The sequence below is a fragment of the Bubalus bubalis genome, chromosome 12, assembly GCF_019923935.1.
Source record: "Bubalus bubalis isolate 160015118507 breed Murrah chromosome 12, NDDB_SH_1, whole genome shotgun sequence".
Lineage (NCBI taxonomy): Eukaryota > Metazoa > Chordata > Mammalia > Artiodactyla > Bovidae > Bubalus > Bubalus bubalis.
The window spans coordinates 95,856,215-95,882,869 of NC_059168.1; the positions used below are offsets into that span (position 1 = coordinate 95,856,215).

At 40.4% G+C, this 26,655-nt stretch overlaps 1 protein-coding gene across 13 annotated transcripts in view; it reads right to left on the bottom strand.

The window, feature by feature from the left end:
* Window positions 1-26,655, bottom strand: part of MAPKAP1 (MAPK associated protein 1) — a 232,608-nt gene that overhangs the window by 107,220 nt on the left and 98,733 nt on the right. For all 13 annotated transcript variants that reach the window (XM_006049254.4, XM_006049251.4, XM_006049253.4 and 10 more), the window contains 2 exons: window positions 15,393-15,565; window positions 460-636 (listed from right to left, as the gene is read on the bottom strand). In XM_006049254.4, the coding sequence (XP_006049316.1) occupies window positions 460-636; window positions 15,393-15,565 (350 nt within the window). The remainder of the gene's footprint in view (window positions 1-459; window positions 637-15,392; window positions 15,566-26,655) is intronic.

Sequence of the window (26,655 nt, forward strand, 5' to 3'; positions counted from 1 at the left end):
CAGACTACCAAAGGCACAGCTAAGGTTAAGAACCTCTGCTCAGACTAAAGGAGAGCAACTAAGAAGAAAATCAAATTTGATTTGAACAAAATTGGAGAGAAAAAGAAATATTTTAAATCACAAAAGAGAAGTGACTGCAACACACATTTTCAGTTTGGATTCCTTGATGAGAAAGAGGAAAACATCAAATTTTTCCTTCATAGGGTCCGAAGTGCCCCAATATTTCCAGGGGCTTTTGTACATAGACATAACTTTTGAGACAGACTTAATACAATTTACCCCAGGTGCAGTGGATTGGAATACAATGCAAATATTGTCCCCATCTCTCTGGAAGTCATCATTTCATGTTGACTCTCCAGATACCAAATATCATTCATTTGATAAGAAAACCAAAATCAAATCCAAAACCCTAAAAGGTAGAGGTAAGATACTGAGATAAGTAACAGCATCAATACTCACATGCGAACAAAGAGCGACTCTTTGGATGTCAGACCAGGAGATGAATACTTTTCAACCAGGGCCAAAGTACTGAAGCCAAACTTATGAATGGGCTCGTTGGAATCCAGTGGGGGAAAGTCTGTGTCAACCTCCCCGTCATCCTCGGCAATATGCAGGCAGTAGGCGCTGACGTTGTCACTGTAGGGAAAATCAAAAAGGTAAGTGAACACCAAGATACGGGAGGGATGCAGAGACCAGAGGTATGGAGGACGGCAAGCCAACCGGGACACTGCTGCTCCTCACCCCGAAGCCTGGACACAGTGACATCTCCCAAACCCTGCTTCCTCTGATAAAGAGAAAACACATACATGGCAGTGCAAAGGAGGAGAGACACAGTATGAGGTGAGAATGTTAATACTGCTCTACTCTTCCAGTGAATATTTAAGGAGCATCTGTTATATATAAGACATGGGACTTAATGCCTGAGATCAAAGATGAGATTGAGTATAGACCCTCAAAGGAAGTTTAGTGAATAGCAGCAGGGGAAAGGAAGTACTACATTAGCTATAAGTGTAAATAAAATAAATACCATAAAAGAGAGACAAAACTATAACGGAGAAAAAATTATTTGAAGGGAGTCAGAGGCCTCTGATTTATGTTCAGGATTAAGAAAATATCTGTGCTCAGAAGAAGTGCTCAGGGTAACCAAGACAGTCTTTACAGTTCTCCTTTTTCTGAAGAATATCAGGCTCTCTTGATAGATCTGATTCTAAACACCAAGGACACTTAACACAGTAAAAGCAAATGACCCAATTTATCCTGATGTAGATAACTAAGCTTCTCAACTATCAACACTTTTGGACTTGTCTCACTTCCCTAGAACGTCCAGTCAGTACTCCCAGACACCAGCTCTGCCCAGTTTAGAACTGACACTCCTCCTTTGAGGAAAATAAAAAGTCAATTTGCTGAAAAAGAGTGGGAAACTGCACCAACATAAAGAAAATTTAACACTGAAATAACTAAAACACTTGAAGATACCCTGCACCAAAGTTCAATCGTGAAATTGCACATCTGCTAGCACTGAGAATTTGAACCTAATAGTTCACAAGGAGGTAGGCGCCTAAATTCTGTGGCTTAAATTTGGAGTTTAAATGATATGATTGATGCTTAAATTAATTAATTGCAAAGTGTATGCTAATTGTTTAATTGGTTGCTTGATCTATATAGATCATTTTTTGAATTAAATGAGTTGATTTACAAAGTTTATTGATTGGATGTGACAATGAATTATTTCACTGACTACCTGATTTGCAATTTTCCCAATTAATGCACAAATCTTTAGCTGCAACTCTGCTTATTGAGAGAGAGCCTACTTCAGGTGATCTATACTCAGTCTGTCATGACTGAGAGATATTTATTATATAAAACAGGTAATAAGGACAGATTAAAATTAATGGGAACTGTAAATTTACTCAATGGATGGATAACAAGAAAGTAATCTGGCTATGTTTGTCACTATAAATTTCATGTGTTTGCAATGCTGTTAAAATTTTTTTAAATTCATCTCTGAGTGGTATGGGAAACTTACCAATCTTTGCAAAAGGTCACCAACTTCAACACAAAACACTTGCAGAAGCAGAAAAAAGCCCTTCGGATGAGGAAAATATCATAGGGTAATAGCTAAGGGCTTTGTGTCCAAAGAGACTTGAGTTTAAACTGAAGCCGCATTGCTCGTGGGCTATGTGAGTTCAGAGAATAAGCTTCATCTCCTTCACATTCCACTTCTACAAAAACGGTACAATTAACCAGATGTGGCTGTGAAGTTTCGATGAGATGATATATGTAGTGCCTAGCATATAACAGAGGTAGAAAAATAAGTGGTAGTAATGATAATAAAGTCTGATGGAAAATAACTTCAACAGTTAGGTCAACCCTGAAGACAAATCGTGGGTGCATACTGGAGCAACAAAGCAGCAGTGAAACTGGGCGGCATGCTCTATGTGCCAACTGGGGTGAATGTGTCTGCTGCGCTCTAGCCTTGGGGCCCGCTGAGCCTCGGGGAGTTTATGAACAGGGAAGACACTGATGAAGCCAGCGATGGACAGCAGATTATTCACTGCTGTGTAAATCATCCTGAGGAATGTCTGTGAGTCCCTAGCACCACAGAGGTTTCAAGGGCAAATAATAAGTCTATTGATCAAAGCGGAAAGCCAATCATTGGTATCAGAAGAATTCTGCTTTGATTGTCATGGGACGCCCCCAAACCCCCTCAAAACAAACTCGGCAAATGTCACAGGCTAAGCTCTGAAAGCCAAAAGACTCACTGCGCCAAGTGCTCTTCTCCCCCAGTTCTTGAATATAAAGTGTGATACCATGTATTCATTCAAAAAGCAACTGAAATGCCTAGGCTATGCTATAGTCTGTCCTGAGCACTGGGAACACAGCAAGGAAAAGAATGAATGGTTCACCCAGTTTTACAAATTAATGGAAGTCTTCTCTGGGTCATCATCAAAGTTTAGCAGTAAACAGGGCTCCCCTACCAAACCCGTAATTGAACATATAAGGGGGGAAATGACTAAAATTCCATATGCTAGCCATGGGTATTGGTTTCTCTGTGCCTGTACACAGGAATCATGAATAAAAGAAGCTACTGTGGTATTCTGACTTCTAAAACTGCTTTAGGACTCCAAATTAGTACCCGTACAACAGCCACTGGTATCATTGGCTACATTCACTGAGTACTATGTGCCAGACACTGTGCAAAGTGCTTTAGATACATGAGCTCACTCTGTCTTCCTACCAACTGTGTGAGTTATTATTACTATTTTACAAATTACAAAACTGAGGCTCAGTGAGGTTAAGTGGTTTGTTCAAGATTAAACAGCAGGTAAGAGACAGAGCTGAGATTCAAACTTAGGCAGTCAAGAGCCCTCACTCTTCACTCCCATCTACCCCTCTGCCAACGCCATGGCGTGTCAAGATTTCCCAAGGTCCTTGTTCCGACAAACTTACAGAAATGCTACATACACTAAAAGGAAAAGGAAACCACGACACGTATTTATAAAACATTAGAAGCTTAGAGAGATTTATTTCAACCTCCTCGCTTTTACAAATAAGAAACAGATGCCTATTTCAAAGAAGAATAAGGTGCCATGATCACCTAATTAAATGGTGGCAAAATCGGTTTCCAGAGAACTCAGGTCTCCTTACTTCTCTTTCATTACACTTTGATCACTTTAGAATTTAGTGGCATTTTGAAGTGGGGAGAGAAAAAGAGAGGCAGCTTTAGGTCCTTGACTCAGAAATATGCCAACTATAGATATCTAGAGCTTTCAAGACGATGAAAATGGTGCACCTCTTCATGACAGTTTGGTGGAAGGAAGAGGGGTTTTCCAGTCAGATCTGGTTTTAATGCTAACACAAACAAGAATGAGCTATGTGGCCAAATCTGTCTGAGTTCCATTTTCTTACTCATAACAGGCTTTCTTTGATTTCCTTAGGAGAATCATTTGGATCTCAAGTTATTCTCCCCTGAGTTCTTACAGAACTTGGCTGTTACTTCTGCATATAACTTACCATACTGCTCTTTTTCTTATTTATACATCTATGTTCTCCTAAAGAGCAAGGATTCTACTGTCTCTGCATTCTCACTTAAGAGTAAAATGAAAAGAAAAAAAAAAGAGTAAAATGGCTGGCATTTATAAGGTACTTAACAAATATTTGTTAAATGAATGAATATATGAATGTGTAGACTGAATCACTCTACCCATGAAAAAAACATAGTGGGTATTATTAATGATGTGTATGTTAATGAGAAGAGGAGAAGTAATAAGGCTTTCTTTTTCTTGCTGGTCACACTGGTATCTGTTAGCCAAATGGGGTTTTCAAGGCAATGCACATGTGTAGAGATTGCAATTCAAGACAAGGAAGAAGGCCCAGGAGAAAGAGAAAACAAAAGAGGCATTCTTACAGTTAATCAAGATGTGAGTACCGGCATCTCAGTTTTCTTATGGAGAAAAAAAAAAACACAATAAGAAATTATTACAACTATATAAAAATGTTCAATTACATACATATAAAAAGACTAGAAGGGACCAAAATGTTTATAAAGATTATGTTAACATTCAAGCAGTGAGCACTTTTTTATAACTTTCTATAATTTCCAAATGTCCCACAATATATATGTATAACTTTCATTTTCCTTTCTTTATAAAATCCATGGAATTCTCCAGGTCAGAATACTGGAGTGGGTAGCCTTTCCCTTTTCCAGGGGATCTTCCCAACCCAGGAATTAAACCAAGGTCTCCTGCATTGCAGGCAGATTCTTTACCAGCTGAGCCACAAGGGAAGCCCTTCTTTATAAAATACTTAACTAAATTTTTGATAAGGGTAACACATTCTTACTGTGGACAATTTAGAAATATGGAACAAGACAAAGAAGGCTGGGCAATCCTCTCACTTCACTACAAAGAGAAAATCATTCGTCCTAGAGCCTCTGAGCATAGCCAGCCTGATTCACACGTGTGGTCATTTACTCTACCAGGTTTTGGAATTAAGGAGGAAATAACCACAACGACTGCAACAGGGCCTGATAAGGATTAAATGACATAATTAACTGCACAGTGCCTGGCATGGAGAAGGATTCTCATTTTGCCAAAATTTCTTCTACCACATTTAAGTTTCTGATTACACAGAAGATGAACTAACTATCTATCAAGAGTCTTGTGTCTCCCTCCCTACCAGAGGGAGAAGAATGGTCAAAACACTCACAAACAAGTATAGGACAACTGGATCTACAATAAGAGGCTCAATTTTAAGAGCTGGGTTGACATGGATAGAGCAGGTCCTTTGAAGTACCATTGAGTTTGAAAGAGGAATCAAAGTTTAAATAATGAACGGATGTAAAATGGAGCCTGCTGTCAAAAAGAGATCCTTTGGGGGGAAATATTTATCTCCAAAGCTTTAATGAGTACAATTAAATGAATTTCACTTATTCATATCTTATCAAATAAAGCTAAATTTTTCAGTACAAAATTTTATCTCACTGAATTGGTGACCGACATTCACTTTATGTTCAAACGGCAGTATGGCTTTTATGAAGAGACAGAAGCCGTAAGCCCATAAATAGATGGCATTTAGTTCATAAATGAAAATTCAGGAGCATTCCAGGGAGCACCACAGATTTCTACCAAATGTAGAAATTCATTTCTTATCTTCAGAAAATGCAAAACACACTAAAGTATGATCATGAGACAGACTAATGTTTGCTCTTTTCAAATGAAAAATGAAATAATGCACGATTCTGAAATATCTAGAATGCTCAATACTTGAGCTTTGCTGTTCAGTTTGGTGAGAATCAATATTAAGAGTATGTCAGGCATTAGCAAGAGAGAAAAAGATTCTGATGGTTGCAGCTCAGAAGTTCATCTCTTTGAAGTCAGAAGTTCAGCTCTTTGAAGTCAGAGTTAAAGATTTTTAAGACTCCCAAGATTTCCTTTTCTCCAAAACACATCCCCCATAAATGGAAAGTAAAACTGATAAATAACATCATAAGACTTGTCAAACCACAGCAACCTCAGACAGGAATAGTTAAATCTAAATTCCCTGGTAAAGTTCTAGGGAGAAAATACCCACTAATTTTTAAGCAGAAACAAGACCTTCATATAGTTCTGTCTGGGCTCCCTCTGGGTCACTTTCTATTGCTGTGTCTTCAAGTCCCCTGACCACTACACGCTTCCTCCTGCCACAGCATCGCTGCCAAACCGTTCCATCTGCCAAATGCCTTGGGCCTCACTTTCTGAGGGAACTCCCCCACTTCCCCCGCACCCCTGGTTCCCAGGTGATGCTCTCACAGTGGCATTCCTTCCCTGCAGAGCACTTAAGTCAGCTTCTAAGCAAACATAATTTGGTTTAATTATTTGAATTATGTGCCCATTTCCTTCACTAGCTTGTGGAATTCATGGAAGAGAACCCGTATCTTATTTCACTCACCACTGTACACCCAGCAAAATGCCTGGTATATAGCAAACACTCAATAAATATTTACTGAATGCATGAATGAATACAAATGATAAGTGAAATGAGCCAGTTACAAAGTGCTATTACACTTGATAATTTCTTCTTCCCCACCAAACTGTAAATTTTTTGAGTGCAGCAATTGCATTTCTCTTGTTCTCCATTTTATCCTTGATACCCAGGGTCTGGAACTCCATAAATATTTGCCAAATGAAGAAATGATGAGGGACTTAAGTCTTTGAGATTAAGCAGGGTATCAAGAGAAGAGTGAGAAAGACGTTTCTAAGGAAATGGTAGAAGCAGAAGCTGTATGTCAAGAAGCTGCCAGTTAAAGAATGTGATGTGTTAGAACATGTGGGAGCATAGCTGGGGGTCAAAATGGGAATGGCGCGTCAGGCTGTTATTATTTAGGTAAAGGGTTCTCTGTGATGACTCTAAGGAGTATAAATTAGAAGCAGCAATCAAGAAATGGGAGAAGAGTACATACACCATGGTGGAGATGCAGACACAAAAAAAAGAAAGCGGCGAGGGATAGGGAGTATAAAGAATTCAAACTGCAAAGTTGTCAGAAAACATACAATATAAAGTCAACTGTCCCTAGATACTTTGATAAGCCCATGAGGGCATCAGTGTTTCACAGCATGGTACAATTACATGAGCTATCAGAAAAGGGCTAAAATATGCTATTACTGCTGAATTAACACTAGTATTGGTTGCAATACTAGCTGCTGGAGTTACAGTATTTAGCAACAACAGAAACAAACATTTATGGAGCAGGTGCCATGTATTTTCTCATTTTAATTTTATAACTACCCAGATAGGAAGTTCCTATCCTTGTTTTACACATAGGAAAGCACAGGCTGAAGTAATTCATCCAAGATCACCCTGATGGTCAGTGCCAGAACGCAAACCCAGACAATGGCTTTGAATCCCATACCCTGACCACTACGTTATATACTGATTAAGAAGGCAGATGAAAATGTTACTACAGGTTAGAGAGCTTCTATTAAAAATTACAAAAATTAAGAAACATCAATACTGAATGAGATAAACCTCATCTATCTACAAGGTCCACCAAGTTTCCTAAGGACTCTAGGTAGCTGAGTTTACATGAGAATAAACTGAATCCACAGTAAAATCCGTTGTGTGGCTGTATCATGTGTTGCTATACTCTACAGCTGCACTTTCCAAACTTGTGGTTACTGAGCCCTTATAATGCGTGTGTGTGCGTGTACTCAGTTGTGTCAAACTCTTTGCGACCCCACAGACCGTAGCCTGCCAGATTCCTCAGTGCACGGAATTTTCCAGGCAAGAATACTGGAGTGGACTGCCATTTCCTCCTCCAGGGGAATCTTCCTGACCCATGGATCAAACCCACCTCTCTTGAGCTTCCTGCATTGGCAGTTGGGATTCTTTACCTCTGAGTCACCGGGGAAGCCTCTTGGAAATGTGGCTAGTCTGAACTGAGCTGTGCTGTAAATAGCATATAAACACTAGATATTGAAAACATGATCCAAAAAATAACAAAAACATGTCATTAATAATTTTTATATCAATTACATATTGAAATGATAATAATTCCTATAAGGGTTAGATAAACCATATTATGAAAATTAATTTCACTTCTTGGAAACGTTTTAAATATGTGATTACTAGAAAATTAAAATTGTAAATGTGGCTTACATTTGGAGCTTGTATTATATATTTTTTCGGCTTTATTAAAATATAATTGACATGCAACATGTTTTTCCAGTGGTCATGTATGGATGTGAGAGTTGGACTGTGAAGACAGCTGAGTGCCGAAGAATTGATGCTTTTGAAGTGTGGTGTTGGAGAAGACTCTTGAGAGTCCCTTGGACTGCAAGGAGATCCAACCAGTCCATCCTAAAGGAGATCAGTCGTGGGTGTTCACTGGAAGGACTGATGCTGAAGCTGAAACTCCAGTACTTTGGCCACCTCATGCGAAGAGTTGACTCACTGGAAAAGACCCTGATGCTGGGAGAGATAGGGGGCAGGAGGAGAAGGGGATGACAGAGGATGAGATGGTTGGATGGCATCACCGACTCGATGGACATGAGTTTGGGTAAACTCTGGGAGTTGGTGATGGACAGGGAGGCGTGCTGCAATTCATGGGGTTGGAAAGAGTTGGACACAACTGAACAACTGAACTGAATTGCTTTGACATCCTCACATATTACCAAATGATTACGACCAAGTAGCATTAGCTAGTACCTCCATCATGGGCAGAACATTTGGGACTCTTATAGACTTCTCAGAAAGACTGACTCCAGAAAGAATGAAGATGAAAGAATGAAAAATGAAATAACTCCAGAAAGAAGGAAGAGACAGAGTCAAAGCGATAATAACACCCAGTTGTGACTGGCGATGGAAATAAAGTCTGAGGCTGTAAAGAACAATATCACAAAAGGAACCTAAATGTTAGGTCCATGAATCAAGGCAAACAGGAAGTGGTCAAACAGGAGATGACAAGAGTGAACACTAACATTTCAGGAATCTAAAATGGACCGGAATGGGTGAATTTAACTCAAATGACCATTATATCTACTACTGTGGACAAGAATCCCTTAGAAGAAATGGAGTAGCTCTCATAGTCAACAAGAGAGTCCCGAATGCAGTATTTGGGTGCAATCTCAAAAATGACAGAATGATCTCTGTTCATTTACAAGGCAAACCATTCAATATCACAGTAATTCAAGTCTATGCCCCAACCACTAATGCCAAAGAAGCTGAAGTTGGACGGTTCTATGATGACCTACAAGACCTTCTAGAACTAACACCAAAAAAAGATGTCCTTTTCATCATAAGAGACTGGAATGCAAACGTAGGAAGTCAAGAGATACCTGGAGTAACAGGCAAGTCTGGCCTTGGAGTACAAATGAAGCAGGGCAAAGGCTCAGAGAGTTTTGCCAAAAGAACACGCTGGTCATAGCAAATGCCCTCTTCCAACAACAGAAGAGATGACTCTACACATGGACATTACTAGATGGTCAATACCAAAATCACATTGATCATATTCTTTGCAGTTGAAGATGGAGAAGCTCTATACAGTAAGCAGAAACAAGATCAGATCATGAACTCCTTATTGCTAAATTCAGACTTAAATTGAAGAAAGTACAGAAAACCATCAGACCATCCAGGTATGACATAAATCAAATTCCTTACGATTATGCAGTGGAAGTAACAAATAGATTCAAGGGATTAGATCTGATAGACTGCCTGAAGAACTATGGACAGAGGTTCATGACACTGTACAAGAGGCAGGGATCAAGACCTTCTCCAAGATAAAGAAATGCAGAAAGGCAAAATGGTTGTCGGAGGACTTACAAATAGCTAAGAAAAGAAGAGAAGCAAAAGGCAAAGGAGAAAAGGAAAGATATACCCATCTGAATGCAGAGGTCAAAAGAATAGTGAGAAGAAATAAGAAAGACTTCCTCAGTGATCAATGCAAAGAAATAGAGGAAAACAATAGAATGGGAAAGACTAGAGATCTCTTCAAGAAAACTAGAGATACCAAGGGAACATTTCATGCAAAGATGGACATGATAAAGGACAGAAATGGTATGGACCTAACAGAAGCAGAAGATATTAAGAAGAGGTGGCAAAAATACACAGAACTGTACAAAAAAGATCTTCACGACCAAGATAATCACGATGCCGTGATCACTCACCTAGAGCCAGACATCCTGAAATGTGAAGTCAAGTGGGCCTTAGAAAGCATCTCTACAAACAAAGCTAGTGGAGGTGATGGAATTCCAGTTGAGCTCTTTCAAATCCTGAAAGATGATGCTGTGAAAGTGCTGCACTCAATACGCCAGCAAATTTGCAAAACTCAGCAGTGGCCACAGGACTGGAAAAGGTCAGTTTTCATTCCAATCCCAAAGAAAGGCAACGCCAAAGAATGTTTAAACTACCGCACAATTGCACTCATCTCACACGCTAGTAAAGTAATGCTCAAAATTCTCTAAGCCAGGCTTCAGCAATATGTGAACCGTGAACTTCCAGATGTTCAAGCTGGTTTTAGAAAACGCAGAGGAACCAGAGATTAAATTGCCAACATCCGCTGGGTCATCGAAAAAGCAAGAGAGTTCCAGAAAAACATCTATTTCTGCTTATTGACTATGCCAAAGCCTTTGACTGTGTGAATCATAACAAACTGTGGAAAATTCTTCAAGAGATGGAAATACCAGACCACCTGACCTGCCTCTTGAGAAATCTGTATGCAGGAAAAGAAGCAACAGTTAGAACAGACATGAAACAATAGAGTGGTTCCAAATTGGGAAAGGAGTATGTCGAGGCTGTATATCGTCACCCTGCTTGCAGAGTACATCATGTGAAATGCCGGGCTGGATGAAGCACAAGCTGGAATCAAGATTGCTGGGAGAAATATCAATAATCTCAGATATGCAGATGACACTACCTTTATGGGAGAAAGCATAGAGGAACTAAAGAGCCTCTTGATGAAAGTGAAAGAGGAGAGGGGAAAAAACTGGCTTAAAACTCAACATTCAAAAAACAAAGATCATAGCATCTGGTCCCATCACTTCATGGCAAATAGATGGGGAAACAATGGAAAGAGTGACAGACTTTATTTTCTTGGGCTCCAAAATCACTGCCGATGGTGACTGCAGCCATGAAATTAAAAGACGCTTGCTGCCTGGAAGAAAAGGCCAGGCAACATTAAAAAGCAGAGACATTACTTGGCTGACAAAGGTCCATCTAGTCAAAGCTAGGTTTTTCCATTGGTCATGTATGGATGTGGAATTGGACCATAAAGAAAGCTGAGTGCTGAAGAATTGATGCTTTTGAACTGTGGTGTTGGAGAAGACTCTTGAGAGTCCCTTGGACTGCAAGGAGATCAAACCAGTCCATCCTAAAAGAAATCAGTCCTGAATATTCATTGGAAGGAGTGATGCTGAAGCTGAAACTCCAATACTTTGGCTACCTGATGTGAAGAACTGATTCAGTGGAAAAGACCCTGATGCTGGGAAAGCCTGAAGGCAGGAGAAGGGGACGACAGAGGATGATACGGCTGGGTGGAATCACTGACTCAATGGACATGAATTTGAACAAGACCCAGGTGTTGGTGATGGACAGGAAAGCCTGGTGTGCAGACCATGGGGTCGCAAAGAGTTGGAAAGGAGTGAGAGGCTGAACTGAACTGACACTTCTGAACTTCACTGTACTTTGATCCCAAGAACTTCCAACTGAAAGTTTATAACCTTTGACCAACATCTCCCCATTTTCCTCATCCCCTAGCCCCTGGAAACCACCATTCTAATCTCTGTTTCTATGAGTTCACTTTTCTAGATTCCACCTTAAGTGATATCACACAGTATTTGTCTTTCTCTGTCTGACTTATCTCATTTAGTATCATGTCCTTGAGATCCATCTCTATTGTTGAAAATAGCAGGATCTCCTTCTTTCTCATGCCTGCGTAGTATTCCACTGTGTGCATACACGCACCACGCCATCTTTATCCATTCATTCACAGATGAGCTCTTAGGTGGTTTCCTTGTCTTGGCTATAGTGAATAATGCTGCAATGAACTAGGCAGTGCAGGTATCTCTTTGAGATCCTGTTTGCATTTCTTATGGATATATACTCAGAAGTGGGATTGCTGGATCATATAGAAGTTTTATTTTTAATTTTCTGAGGAACCTCTCTATATTGTTTTCCATAGTGCCTGTACCAATTTACATCCCAACCAACAGTCACAAGGGCTCCCTTTTCTCCACGGCCTCCCCAACACTTGTTATCTTGTCTTTTTGATGCCAGTCATTCTCACAGGTGTGAGGTAATTGCATTGTATTTCATTTGAACAGGACTGCTCCACAGACAGAAACTTCTTTCACCCACTGAACACTGAGAGAATGCTCCAAAATACACTAATCCAGCTCTGTATACTACAGCAAAATCTTTCAAGTTTTCAGTAGTTCATCTGCCAATAGCCTAATGAAGGGCAACAGAATTTAGAGACCAGTGAGATATGTTGAATGTCTAAGGGACAAGTGAAAAGAAGAAGGCAAGGAATGGCCATTCTGGTGTACAACAGAGTCATAATATATGACAAAAAAATAAAAATTGCATAAAAAATAAGACTATTCAAAATTATTCATACAAATCTTTAAAATTATCTATCAAGTAAGATAAACATGGTTTTGTGTCAAGAACAAGTTCATATTTCCCATCTCAAGCTCTTGACAGGGTGAAACCTCACTGAATTTTATTTTTCTTTTACAAATGGGTGCTCCTAAAAAGATAGTGTTTCACTCAAATCTGACAGAGAAATATAAATTAAGGAATGTTTTTAAAAAATCTTATAGGCCAGAAATAGACCCACAGAAATTCAGTCAACTGATCTTTGACAAAGCAGCAAAGGCAACTCAATGCAGAAAGGATGGGTTTTCAACTGGATATTAAGATGAAAAAAAAAAAAAAAAGAATTCCTGATACAGACCTTACATGTGTCACAAAAATTAACTCTAAATGGATCACACACCTAAATGTAAAGCACAAAACTATGAAACTTCTAAAAGATAACACAGGAGAAAAAGCAGGTAACCTTAGGTTTGGTGATGACTTTTTAGCTGTAAAACCGAAAGCACAATCTATGAAAAATTTGATAACCTGGAGTTCATTAACACTGAAAACTTCAGCTCTGCCAAAATTGCTGTTAAGAGAATAAAAACATGAGCCACAGATTGGGAGAAAAGTCTTTACAAGAAACACATCTGATAAATATACAAAGAACTCTTAAAATTAACTCAACAGGAAGAAAATAACCTGACTAAAATATATGCAAAAGACCTGGACAGAGAGCTCATAAAATAAGACAGATGTCAAATAAGCATATGTAAAGATGCTCAACGTCATCTTACCACGTGTGTGTTAAGTTGCTTCAGTCGTGTCCAGCTCTTTGTGACCCCATGATCTGTAGCCCGCCAGGCTCCTCTGTCTATGGGATTCTCCAGGCAAGAATACTGGAGTGAGCTGCCATTTTCTGCTCTAGGGGATCTTCCCCACCCAGGAATCCAACCTGGGTCTCCTGTATCGCAGGCAGTCTCCTGCACTGCAGGTGGATTCTTTACCAACTGAACCACTAGGGAAGCCGCAATGGAAAACTACTCAGCCATAAAAAGAGTAAAATTTGACATTTGTAGCAACATAAATGGACTTGGAGGGCATTATGCTAAGTGAAATAAGTCAGATAAAGACAAATACTCTGCCATCATCATATGCCATCATTATATGTGAAATCTAAAAAACATAACAAAACAAGAAAGAAGCAGATTTACAGACACAGAGAACAAAACAGTAGTTACCAGTGGGGAGAAGGAAGAGAGGGCAATATAGGGGAAGGGAAAGAAAGGGTTATTATGGAATTATGTGAAATCATATGTGTGAAACTCCCTAAAATTGCACAGCACTATAGAGTTTGTTTATTAATTTTTATGTTAAACTTTTACTTTGAATTGGGGTATAGCTGGTTAACAATGTTGTGATACCTGTATCCATTCTTCCTCAAACTCCCCTCCCATCCAGACTGCCACATAACACTGAGCAGAGTTCCATGAAAGTACTATAGAATTTAAATAATCATTTATTCAATTAAAAAAAAGAAGACATTCTTGGGTTAAATACCAGTTCTACCACTTACAATGTAATATAGAAAAGTTACTTAGCCTCTCCACGCTTTGGTTTCCTTGTTTGTAAAATGTATGCCACAGCTCAACTCACTGTGTAACCCGGGGCAAGTTCCTTTGCCTCTCTTGGTTTCAGTTCCCACATCAAGCAATGTTCTAAGCATTAACTCAGACAATATTTATAAAGTCACTAGCACTGGCTTGTTTCCACTTTATGCTGAAAAGGAACAACACTGTATCTGAGCCTTGAGTACAGCTCCAGACTCAACCCTTTTCTGAGCCTATGTGATATCTTGGTTGGAAAGGCTTCCTACTGCCATAGGAACAATAAGGATTATCGTTATATCCACAATTTACTCTGGCAAAGTGGAAGGCACTGTCAATGAGAACTTGAAAGAATGATTTAAAGTACAAATTTAATGTACCTAAACACACACACAACAGACTGGACCATTCTAACTCAAAATGAGAAGAAAACGCCTCCATGAGAATCCATTTCCAAAATGAAGGCATCCACTACATTTAGCCCTACTGCTAGGAAGGGCACATGAAGCTAGGAGAGGATGCCTGTGAGACAAGACATTCAAGTATGGGAGGACTAAGGCAGCAAACCGCTTTAAACTTCAAGTTATGGTGTACAAGCACAGAGACTCTACTTTCAAGCACTGCATTTTTAATGTAACAGTTTAATGAGGAATGGAGTCTAGGGAAAAACTGGACCACTGACTGATAACAAAGAAAACTATAATTCAGATCAAAGGGAAATAATGTAAAAATCATGGTATCAAACAGATTGGGAATCAAATTCTGACTGGGTCATCTCGCACTGGTGTAAACGGCAGCAAAGAACAACTTTCTGATCCTGAGCCGCCGCCTCTGCTAAACAAGAACTGCTATGCTCACCTCACAGGAAGTAGGAGAATTAAATGAGAAATCAGGTATGCAGTGTCTGGCGCCATGTCCATCTCATGATCTCTGCTCAACAAACATGAGTTCCCTCCCGTTACCATCCACGCCCCTTTTATAAAATCAGCAAGCATCATAAAAGGGTTTGGAAAGGCATTTCCTCGGGTCCGGATTCATAAACTTGGGTCTATTTGGCAGGTAACAAGCCTGAGTTACACAGGCCCAAGATTTGGTGAGCAGCCTGCCCTGGATCAGTGTGGACATCTGGCTCCCAGGCCAGTGCCTAGAAAAACTGGCCGGGCCCAAAGGGCAGCATGGGTGGCCAGGAGACAGCCAGAAACCAGAGCAGCTGAGAAAAGGGAGGATTACTTGAGCTTCGGCTCCCGTCCTTCACTGGTGTACTGCCAGCAGATGAGCCCGATGAGGTCCTGCACCCTGGCGCTGGCCATGGTCACCACCGTCATTGGCAGCAGTCTGTCCTGGCTCGAGTGCAGGGGGAGGTAGACATCGATCTTCTTGGTCGCTGTTGTGCCTACGTGACCCTGTGGACAGAGCACACGGGTGAGGGTAAAGCACACAGTTCTGGTCACGCAGACCCCACTGGGCTACGACGACTGCCATCCAGGACCTGCCTGTGCTCTCATTCTTTGGGCACAGACCAATTTATGAGCCTGGGGTGGTCCTGAAGGGGAAACATTGTTTATAGTTTTAAGAGTTTTTTTTTTTTTTTTTTGAATTTTCTGCTGCTCAAATGGATCCAGCTCTGCCAGCAGTAAGGTAAATGAGCACTACAACTAAAATGAACAAATGAGAGTGGTGAGCAGACCTAATGCTTGGTGTCAGGAGACTTGTTCTGCTGCTTATTCAGACTGACCCTGGCATCAGCTGCCCTCCCTGAAAACTGCTATATCACTCCCTGAGACCTTGGGTAAGCTACCATATTCTCTGAGGAAGCATTTAGCAGTACTGGAACCAAGCGCTTTCTTTCTCGGAGACAATGGGGGGCTAACTCCATTATGCAGTACATCTCTTTACTTCACTCATCTGAACTAAAGTTCAAGGGTCTCTGGTCTTATTACTGCCCTAACGGCCATACTCACACTGACCTACATGTCCCTAATCCCTCCCCTACATCTCTCTCTCCTCTCTCCCAAGCCCTCCACTCCCCTCTGGAACTCCTGCACGAACCAGCAAACTCCCCATAAATCATTACTTCTTTTTAAAAAACATTCCTCCACCTCTTTGCCGTAATTGAAACCTGCCAGTCATGAGGATACTACTTCCTCTATTGTCCAGAAGACTGCTTTGCTTTGTTCTTTTTAACGTCCAAACCTTTAAGGCCAGCAGGCAGAGTAGGTATTCTTGGTCCTGCTATTTCCAAACTATTAATTCTCCTTTCTTACAAAAACAAAAACCCCTGTTCCTTTGAGACCCAAGCCACCCCAACTGCACCAGCCTCTCCATCTCCCTTTCTGTTTCTGTTACCCACCAGCCTTTGGTCATCCTGTTCCCTCACTAAGGCCTGAGTTCTTGGTCAGTCTTTCCCACCCCAATTCCTGTCATCATTCTAAAAGAACAATCTGTCCAATACCCAAGGCTCTCAATCCCTAGACCACGTCACCCCCAACGCCTTTTCATCCACTCTTCAAATCACTGATTGCACTGGGTACACTGGAGATTTAGAACAACTCCAATATCCCAACACCTACTCACTGAATACACTTTAAAATTTTTAATTAAATTAATTAGTTTGTTTTTAAATTTGGGCCTTGCCACGTACCTTGCGGGATATCTCAGTTCCCTGACCAGGGACTGAACCTGGGCCGTGGCAGTGAAAGTGCTGAATCCTAACCTCTAGACCACAAGGTTAAAACCTAAATACACTTTAATAACCTCTACCTCACCTATTCAAGTAGTCCCTCAAATTCTTTAACCTATAATCTGTTGAACCACCTCTTAATTATCTATCAGTCACCCTTATTTCCCAACACCCCACCCCCAGACTACATAGCCATTATAGCCATTATAATCATTCCTTTGCAGATATGATTTTTTAAAATATTTTTATTTATTTATTTGGCTGCACCAGGTCTTAACTGCGGCACACGGGATCTTTGCTGCCGTGAGCTGGATGTTTTAGCTGTGGCATGTGGGATCTAGTTCCCCAAACAGGGATTGAACCCAGGCCTCCTGCACTGGGGGTGTGGAGCCTTGGTCACTGGACCACCAGGGAAGTTCCACAAATACAATTTTAATACGCTCTTATTCCCCTGGACACGGTCTGCAGAGCATCAATCTTATATGACCCCAACCCTCTGCATTCCTCAGCTAAACACTGGAGAAAAATCATGTAACCATACAGATGGATTTTACTTTAAATCCTATGATGATAAAACTCAGACACTCAGCGCCATACAGCAAGCCTGCTGTATCCCTGCACCCCCCGAGACCACTACTGCACACTTGTGCTTCTCTCCTCAACTTCCCACGAACCGTGCCTCTTGACCTTCAGCCCCCGTCCTTCCCTCATGTACTGCCAATAGATGAAAAATGCAGAGGACCCCTGGATACATGGATTTGAACTGCAAGGGTCCACTTGTGATTTTTTTTTCACTTGATACAGACTACAGTACTACACGATCCACAATGTGTTGAATCTGTGGATACCAAACTGCATCATCAAATTTGATTATGTTACACTCCTGTTGAAACTCCTTCACCGAGTGGCTCCTATGATACTCTGAATGAAATCCAAACTCCACGCAGTGTGTGACAAGGCACTGCGTGATCTGACCCCTGCCTAACCCCCCAACGTCCCTGACTGCCTCTCTTCCCCCACCTACTTCAGCTACACCGGCCTTCTAGGAATGTCCTGAATGTGTGTGCCTTGACTGCTTCTTCCCCTCTTAAGGCCGCTGCAAGTGTTACTCATGTATCTATCTAGGAGGCTCCTTCTTATGACTTTTGCATTCTCTAACATGAGGCCTGGAGCTGGTTACTTAACTCTTCCTCTTTCTCGTACATAAGGTGATAACGATAGGATGCGCTGTCTATCAGAGAGTTCTTGTGAGGATTGCTACTACTGGTATTCAAGGCTCAGCTCACACGACACCTCCTCGGAGAAACCTCCACTGATAATGCTATAGAAAGAAGACCTTTCCACAGTTAACCTCTCACCCTTGTCTTGTTCGTTTCCTTCAGAAGGCTTAACAATTTGATAGGACCTATTTATTTATGTGCATCTTCAGTGTATGCCTTCCCCACTGGCCTCTGAGCGTCCACGAGGGCAGCCATAATAACGTTTGCTTTGTTTACTGCTCTGTACACAATGGCTAGCACTGTGCCTGGTGCACAGTAGACTCTCCAAAAAAAATCTGTTGAACTACAGAATGAATGCATGAATGACTCAAATGCCTACTGGGACACATGGTAGGAACTCAATAAATGTTAGTTTCTTCCCTCCATCCCACTCGTCCTACTTCTATGGGCCTGTTTCCTGATAGCAGACAGAGATGGAGGGACTTGAGCAATCAACTGGTTCCATCTTTAACATCCTCTACACGATTGTATCGATCTAAAGGTGGAAAAAAATATCAGAACTAGAGTAAGGAAATACATAAAATCAGTTTAGAAAACATTTTTAGAGAAATTCCACCTCTCATATAACCCAGCATCTAATATTAGATCCATAGGGTTGTTTTTTTTTCTTTACTGTCTTCCCTCTATGTTATAAAAACAAATAATACAAAAGATAATTCTCCTACATAAAGCTCTCTCTCATGCATGTACACATGTGTACATGCGCGCGCGTGCACACAGACACAGACACAGTTTTCAGCTTGGAAGTAATAACTCCAACGACTAGCAAAGATGTCTCTAAACAGCACGTGTCATTTTGTCAGGCAGTCAAAAGGTTAAAGTGAAAACAGCCGCAATCTTTCTGGAGTGGGTTTACACATCCTCCTACCACTCTCTTCTCAAACTCATTTTCAGACCCTCTAGTTGCTGTCACTGCTCTCCCTTCTTATTTGTTTATTCCTCCTCCTTTCTTGGAAGAACTTGGAACTGAGGGGCTATAGGAATCACAGTATCTCAAGATACAAAGATTCAATGAAATGACAAATGTGAATGTACTCTGTAAATTATAAAGTGCTTTAGAAATGCAGTGCAGTATCTAGAAAGGGCCTAAGTTTTATAATCAGACCCATTTCTATTACTCAAGTCTATTAAAGGTCACATGAGGCCAAAGATGGATGCTGCAGGAGTCCTATTAATAATATCTATTATTATAATAATAGCTAACATTTATTTACAGCTAAGTGTTAAATAAACTCTGCTAAATGTCTGCCTAAGTTATTTAATTCTCACAATCACTATAAGAGGTAGGGTTCTACCATTACCCTCATAATATAAATGAGAAAACCAAGGCTTACAAGGCTACAGTCATCGGCTCAAGATCCCATTACCGAAGTGAAGAGCCAGGACTCAAATCCATGTCTGTCTGACTCCAAAGCCTCCACTCTAAACATCAGCACCTTCTTTCACTAAAGTTATCCTAAACAGAATCGGTCCCCACTCTCCAAGGCTGGACAACTGTCTCCTGCTCCTTCTCAAAAACATGCCCAAAACACTGCCGTTTCCTCGAGAGGGAGCATTCTAACGAGCTGGCCAAGGAGAACCAGGGAGGACTGCAACTCCGGAGATTACTGCCACTGCCATCTGACTGCAAGGAGTCATCATTGTCTAGGAAATGAAAGCAGATAGTTCTATGGTACCCTCTATTTCATAGTGAAATAGCAAGTGTGTGAAAAACTATGAGAATAAATACAGCACATACTTATTAAATGAATAAAGCACTTTATCTTTTTAATCTTCTAATTCCATCTTGAGGCACTGATGACTGGGGAAAAATGCCTTGCACAAACCTTGAAATTATGTATTTTTTAATAAGGAGCCTTTTCAGAAAAAACTCAAGGTGGTGGCAGTTAGCTCTATCTAATAGTCCCTGTGTTGCAATATTTAGAGAGAATCATCTAAAACATAAAACAATCCATCAACATAATAGAAAGTAATTAACTTATTTTAAAAAAAGAAAGGTGACCAAAGGATTAAAAGTATTCATCACACATCAAGGCAAGCAATATTCCAAAGAGCTAACATCTAACTATTAAAAAGCAACTAGCAATAAACAAAGATCGTATCTTACAGTTTCACTGCGTGGCAATTTATGTGTTTCACAATACAGAGTGGGGACATGGAGGCGTAACTAGAGCACAAGGAAGGGGTCACAACAGAGACAGGGGAAACTGGTTTAGCTCCACCCTTCCCAGTCTCTCACGCATTCAACAAACACCCACTGGAACACCATATTGGGCTCTGAAGACAAAGTTAAGACACAGTGCAGATCTTCACCAAATTCATGGTCTGCTGAAGGTCTATACTGTACAATGTGCGAAAAGCTTTAAGAGGGAAAGTACAGGCTACTATGAGAGCTCAGAAGCAACCTTGACTAAAGACAGTTCGAAAAAGCCTCCTAGATTTAAAAAAAAAAAATTTACCCTTCCATCCAATAGAACCATTAACCCAAGGAAAAGACACTTAATGTATTTCAATACTTTCTATACCAATATACAAAAAAGTGAATATGAATTCTCCCTAAGAGATGGGATTTTGAAAGTTTCATTTAAATTTTCTGCTTTATATTTTTCTGCATTTTCTAAACTGAGCATGGTATTATTTTTATAATTACAAACAAAATATTTATAATTATATGACCAAAAAGGAGACAAAAAGAGCTACTATACAGAGCTTAAGAGAGCTTCAAGTAAGAGAAAGGACCAACTTTTTGAAAATGCAGCCCATGCTAAGGTATCTGGGACACACTATGTGCCAGTGCTCTGACAGGCTGTTGGGAAAACAAGCTGAAAATAGAACTCAGACACTCTCAATGGAGGGTTAAGTCATTTTTATTAAAGAAATAAAAAGTAAGAAACACATTGAGCTGACAAGTTTGGAGTTGAACAACTCTCTCCAGAGCAGCTCCCAAATTGGGAAATGCCCCTGGTTCAGGCGTCAGAAAGAAAAGTATTCTTGAACCAAACTATTCCTCAACACAAACGCAACTGATGAAGACCAACTAGACTTCAGAGTTCACATCACACGGCCTGTCCATTATAGCCTGGTCAGTGCAGCCAAATCTCAAACTCAACATGTCTAAGACCCATTTCCTCCTTCAGCTTCTCTCATTCCATATTCAATCTCATTTATGGCTCTCACCACCTACTCCATCACTCAAGCTAAGAACCTTAACTCCTTTCAAATGTCTCTGAAATCTCTCTCAAATCTTTCTGCCCTAGTTCAAGCTTCATCATTTCTCAGCAAGACCATTGCAGCAGTCTCTTATCTCCCTATATCTAAAAATCTCTCCTCTTTCCAAATCTTTATTTTCTCACTGCTACTGAAGTGATTTTTCTCTAATCACTGACCATGCCTGTCACACAGAAATAAATGCTGGCTCTCCCCAGTGTTAGCATTCTAGCTCTTTAGCATGACAGTTAATACCCTTCACAGTCTGGTCCCAATGTATCATTGCTAAAGTATATTGAACAGAGGTTAAGAGTTGTGGGGCCACCCAAGATGGACGGGTCATGGTGGAGAGGTCTGACAGAATGTGGTCCACTGGAGAAGGGAATGGCAAACCACTTCAGTATTCTTGCCTTGAGAACCCCATGAACAGTATGAAAAGGCAAAATGATAGGATACTGAAAGAGGAACTCCCCAGGCCAGTAGGTGTCCAATATGCTACTGGAGATCAGTGGAGAAATTACTCCAGAAAGAATGAAGGGATGGAGCCAAAGCAAAAACAATACCCAGTTGTGGATGTGACTGGTGATAGAAGCAAGGTCCGATGCTGTGAAGAGCAATATTGCATAAGAACCTGGAATGTTAGTTCCATGAATCAAGGCAAATTGGAAGTGGTCAAACAGGAGATGGCAAGAGTGAATGTCGACATTCTAGGAATCAGCGACCTATAATGGACTGGAATGGGTGACTTTAACTCAGATGACCATTTTATCTACTACTGTGGGCAGGAATCCCTTAGAAGAAATGGAGTAGCCATCATGGCCATTGGCCAAAAGAGTCCAAAATGCAGTACTTGGATGCAATCTCAAAAACGATGCAAATTGATAAAAGGATTATTTGTGGTCTTCAAAAGTTAAAACTCTCTTAAAAGGAATGGCTGCAGTTCCATTCCACCAGTACCTTCTTCCCTAACTCCCTCAACAAGGACCAAAGGATGCTATAGTCTACCAACAGCCTGTGCTTAGTCAGTCATGTTGGACTCTTTGTGAATCCATGGACTGTAGCCCACCAGGCTCCTCTGTCCATGGGGATTTTCCAGGCAAGAATACTGGAGTGGGTTGCCATGTCCTCCTCTAGGGGACCTTTCCAACCCAGGGATTGAACCCAGGTCTCCTGAATTGCAGGTGGATTCTTTGCCATCTAAGCCACCAGAGAAGCCCTACCAACAGCCTAGCCTTCACTAACATGATACCAGACTTGGGAGAGGGGTCTCAGATCATCATTACACTGATGATGGTTAATGGACTTCACTTGATCACAGAAAGGATTTTAAGCAAAATCGAATCTATTTCTGGCCTAAGCCAAGTTTAATCAACTACGAGAAATTAAACAGGGGTCTATGTGAAGAGGAAACAAAAACCCCAGACTAAAGCATTCTGCTCTCAACAAATGCTGGCTTTATGAGCTCATGGAAAGAACTCACTTTTTTACATTCAAAATAGTGGCACTGAACTTCTGAATAGATTTTGTATAAAATTCTATGACAAATCCATTCAGAACCAGGGGCTTGACTTTGTAGTGCTATCTTAATCCTCAATAAATCTGGAATGCTTAAAGGCTATTAAATTAACATTTCCCTGATCTGGCACCTGTAGTCAAGTTAATTTGTCAAAAACATTCCTACAGTTTGTCACTGGACACTGTATTTTCTGACAAGTTAAGTTTAAAATAAAATTGACAAAATCTCATTAATTTCCTCTGAATCACCAACCTTGGTTACATTAAGCTTTTATTATTAAGAACATCAACTGTCACTCTTTCTTTAACAAGGTCAAGGTCTGATCTGGGTACATCCAGGATCCTTATTCTATTAATAGGAGCTAGTGAGGCATTGCAGTATGATTAAAAGTGTAAGTTGTGGAATCAGAAAGACCTGGGTTCAATTCTCACTTATTGTGTGTCCTTGGACAATTTTATTTATCTGGGTCACTATTTCCACACAGAAACAGTGTATTATAAAAGTACCTCTTCATGGAATTGTTGAAAGGATTCAATCAGACTACGCATGTAAAGCACTTACCACTGCCCAGTCTATAGTAAATGCTCAGCAAACGCTGGTTCTTCATTAAGGTGTCTTTTTCTCCCCTAGATTTAAATTCAGAGACTTAAAAAAAACACCACCACCTTCATTGCCATTCATAGACTTTTAAAACTACAAGGAATTTAAGGGTCATCCCCTTTAAAATATTTTTCACCAAATGGTTGTCCTACGAGCTGTCCTGAACACCTTCCACTGAAGAAGTCCCTGTCACCCTCTGAAGTCTGCAGATAAACAGTTTTGATGGCTAAAACATTTCTTTACATTGAGGGACACTTTCTCTGCAGCTTTTAGCCACTGATCTTAGTTCCAGACCTCAGGAAACTGGAAAAACTTCACCTCCACTTCCATAGTGCTAAGTCGCTTCAGTCATGTTCAACTCTTTGCTACTCTATGGACTGTAGCCCGTCAAGCTCCTCTTCCATGGGATTTTCTAGGCAAGAATACTGGAGTGGGTTGTCATGCCCGCCTCCAGGGGATCTTCCCGACCCAGGGACTGAACCCGCATCTCTTATGTCTCTGGCATTGGCAGGCGGGTTCTTTACCACTAGTGCCACTGGAGTCCATTTCCATAGACACCCCTTCATATATATATGAGAACCTCCAATAAAACAACTCAGCTGCTAAACACTGTGGAATGAGCCAGACTATCTATAACCCTTTTAAATAGTACAAGACAGCATAGAAAATGTTATTTCCATTATTTTTTCTTAGGCTGATCATTTTCTGATATTTTCTTTCTATAGCATCTATGATAAATATGTGGCTTCCCTGGTGGCTCACATGGTAAAGAATCTGCCTGTAGTGCAGGAGACCTGGGTTGGGAAGATCCCCTGGAGAAGGGAATGGCACCCCAGTCCAGTATTCTTGCCTGGAGAATTCCACGAACAGCGGAGCCTGGTGGGCTACAGCCCATGGAGTTGCAGAAAGTCGGACTTGATTACAGTCCTGGACCTAAAACAAGAAAAGATATTGTTGCTTGCAAGTAAAGATTTTCTCTATTTAAAATAAATCTTCCTTGTTTTGATACTCTGACAGTCTTTTCCCACTTTTGGGAAAAAAAAAAAAAAAAAGCCTAGAACTATTGTTTCAAACTGTTATCACGTGAAATTTGAGTAACAGCCTTGAATAATTTTTTTTAAGACACCAAATGAAAGACCGGCTATTATTCATGTTTGAATACCAGTGAGAAATTTTACAAAATGGTGGAAAGGGGTGACAGGGGAATGAAGGGAAAAAAAAAGAAAGTCTACGCGCCAAAGAATTGATGCTTTTGAACTGTGGTGTTGGAGAAGACTCGTGAGAGTCCCTTGGACTGCAAGGAGATCCAACCAGTCCATTCTGAAGGAGATCAGCCCTGGGATTTCTTTGGAAGGAATGATGCTAAAGCTGAAACTCCAGTACTTTGGCCACCTCATGCGAAGAGTTGACTCATTGGAAAAGACTCTGATGCTGGCAGGGATTGGGGGCAGGAGGAGAAGGGGACGACAGAGGATGAGATGGCTAGATGGCATCGCTGACTCGATGGATGTGAGTCTCAGTGAACTCCAGGAGTTGGTGATGGATAGGGAGGCCTGGCGTGCTGCGATTCATGGGGTCACAAAGAGTCAGACACGACTGAGCAACTGATCAGATCTGATCTGACCCATACGGCATCTGGAATAATGACCATTTACTCGAAGTCTTAAATTCAGAAAGCAGTTCCTGATGCTACCAGGTTTCCCCATCATGGATTATGTTCACTAGGGACCTCTTTGCAGAGTCTACAGAACTGACCTGGCCCTGGCCCTGCCAGCCTTGAGTGGTCTAACTTTGGGCAAGCCCATAACCTCTCTGAAAGTCAATTTCCTCAGCCATGAAACACAGATGAGACTTCCATCTCAAAAGACTCACTGGACAAAGCAAAAATAAAGCCTGTTGGAGTTCTCTGTGAAGTGCAAACTGTCACACAGTGTCAATCAATCCTTATATTGTTACTTACACTGTTGCTCAGACCAGGCAGATCTTCAACAAAAAGTCCCTTCAAACCAGGTTGAGAAGTGGAGACAACAGGGAAAGATCAGTATTTATGAGAGAAAAGCCATAGAATTCTTTCCTCATTCAGCCTCAGGATGGTTACAGCCTGTACCAGGAGGTGCTTTCACAAGCACAATCCAGTCATCTTAAAGCATAATGGGATGTAAAGTGTCCATTTTGAATTTTCATAGCCATTGTGGGATTCTTTAGATCATTAATGTTACATAGCACTTTGCATTTAATTATACAAACAATGGGTTCTATAATGATGATATTATCAGGGAAAGGTAATTTGCATGAACTAAGTCCCATCACCTAGGGTAAGTTTAGGGACCTCTTCATTTTTAAATCATTTATATAATAAAATCAATATGCTTTAAAAGTAAAAATAGGTTTTTTAAAAACCATAAAGAAGAGTTACATGTTTTAAACTCTATCAATTATCATAATATAATGAGTCTTTTTAAGATTTAATATCAACTTTTAAAATTAAAACTCAATGGAGAATGTATACTTGGCTCCATTACTAGATGATGTATCACTAGAAAAGGTTACAGTAGAGCCATTATCACCCTCCTAAATTACATGGAAAATTTGGTACAACCCTCCAAGTACCCCAAGGACAATTTAATTCCAGAGATAGTGAAGTATTTGGAGAATATAACATTGTATAAATATTGAAGGAGATAATTCAGGTGCACCTATCATATTCATTTCTTGCAGGGTTTCAGTTGGTTAAATGTTTCAAAAATTTTAAATGTCAACATACAACTTAAGGAACTTTCCTGGCAGTCCAGTGGTTAAGACTCCATGCTTCCAATTCAGGTAGCACAGTTCAATCCTGGTCAGGGAACTGAGACTTTGCAGGCTGTGCCGTGCAGCCAAGTAAGTAAATAAATAAATAAACAAACTGACTTTACCATTAAGTAAAAGATTCTTTGAAAAATACAAATTAAAGGCCATGCTATCTCCTTAATTTTGAATAGCTTTTTAAAACCTACAAATTTCTATACTGTAGTAGGTTCATGACTGCTTTATCACTTTAAGACTCAATGTTCCTTAATGATATAATTCAAAAATTTCACTGAATCATAATTTAGTAAGTCATAAAAACCTCTTAAAATTAATCTTTCATGCATATCTAGCTTATCCAAAGTTAGAATTTAATTAGATGGCCTTGGCACAAATGGGCTTACTACTTTATTTGCCCAATCA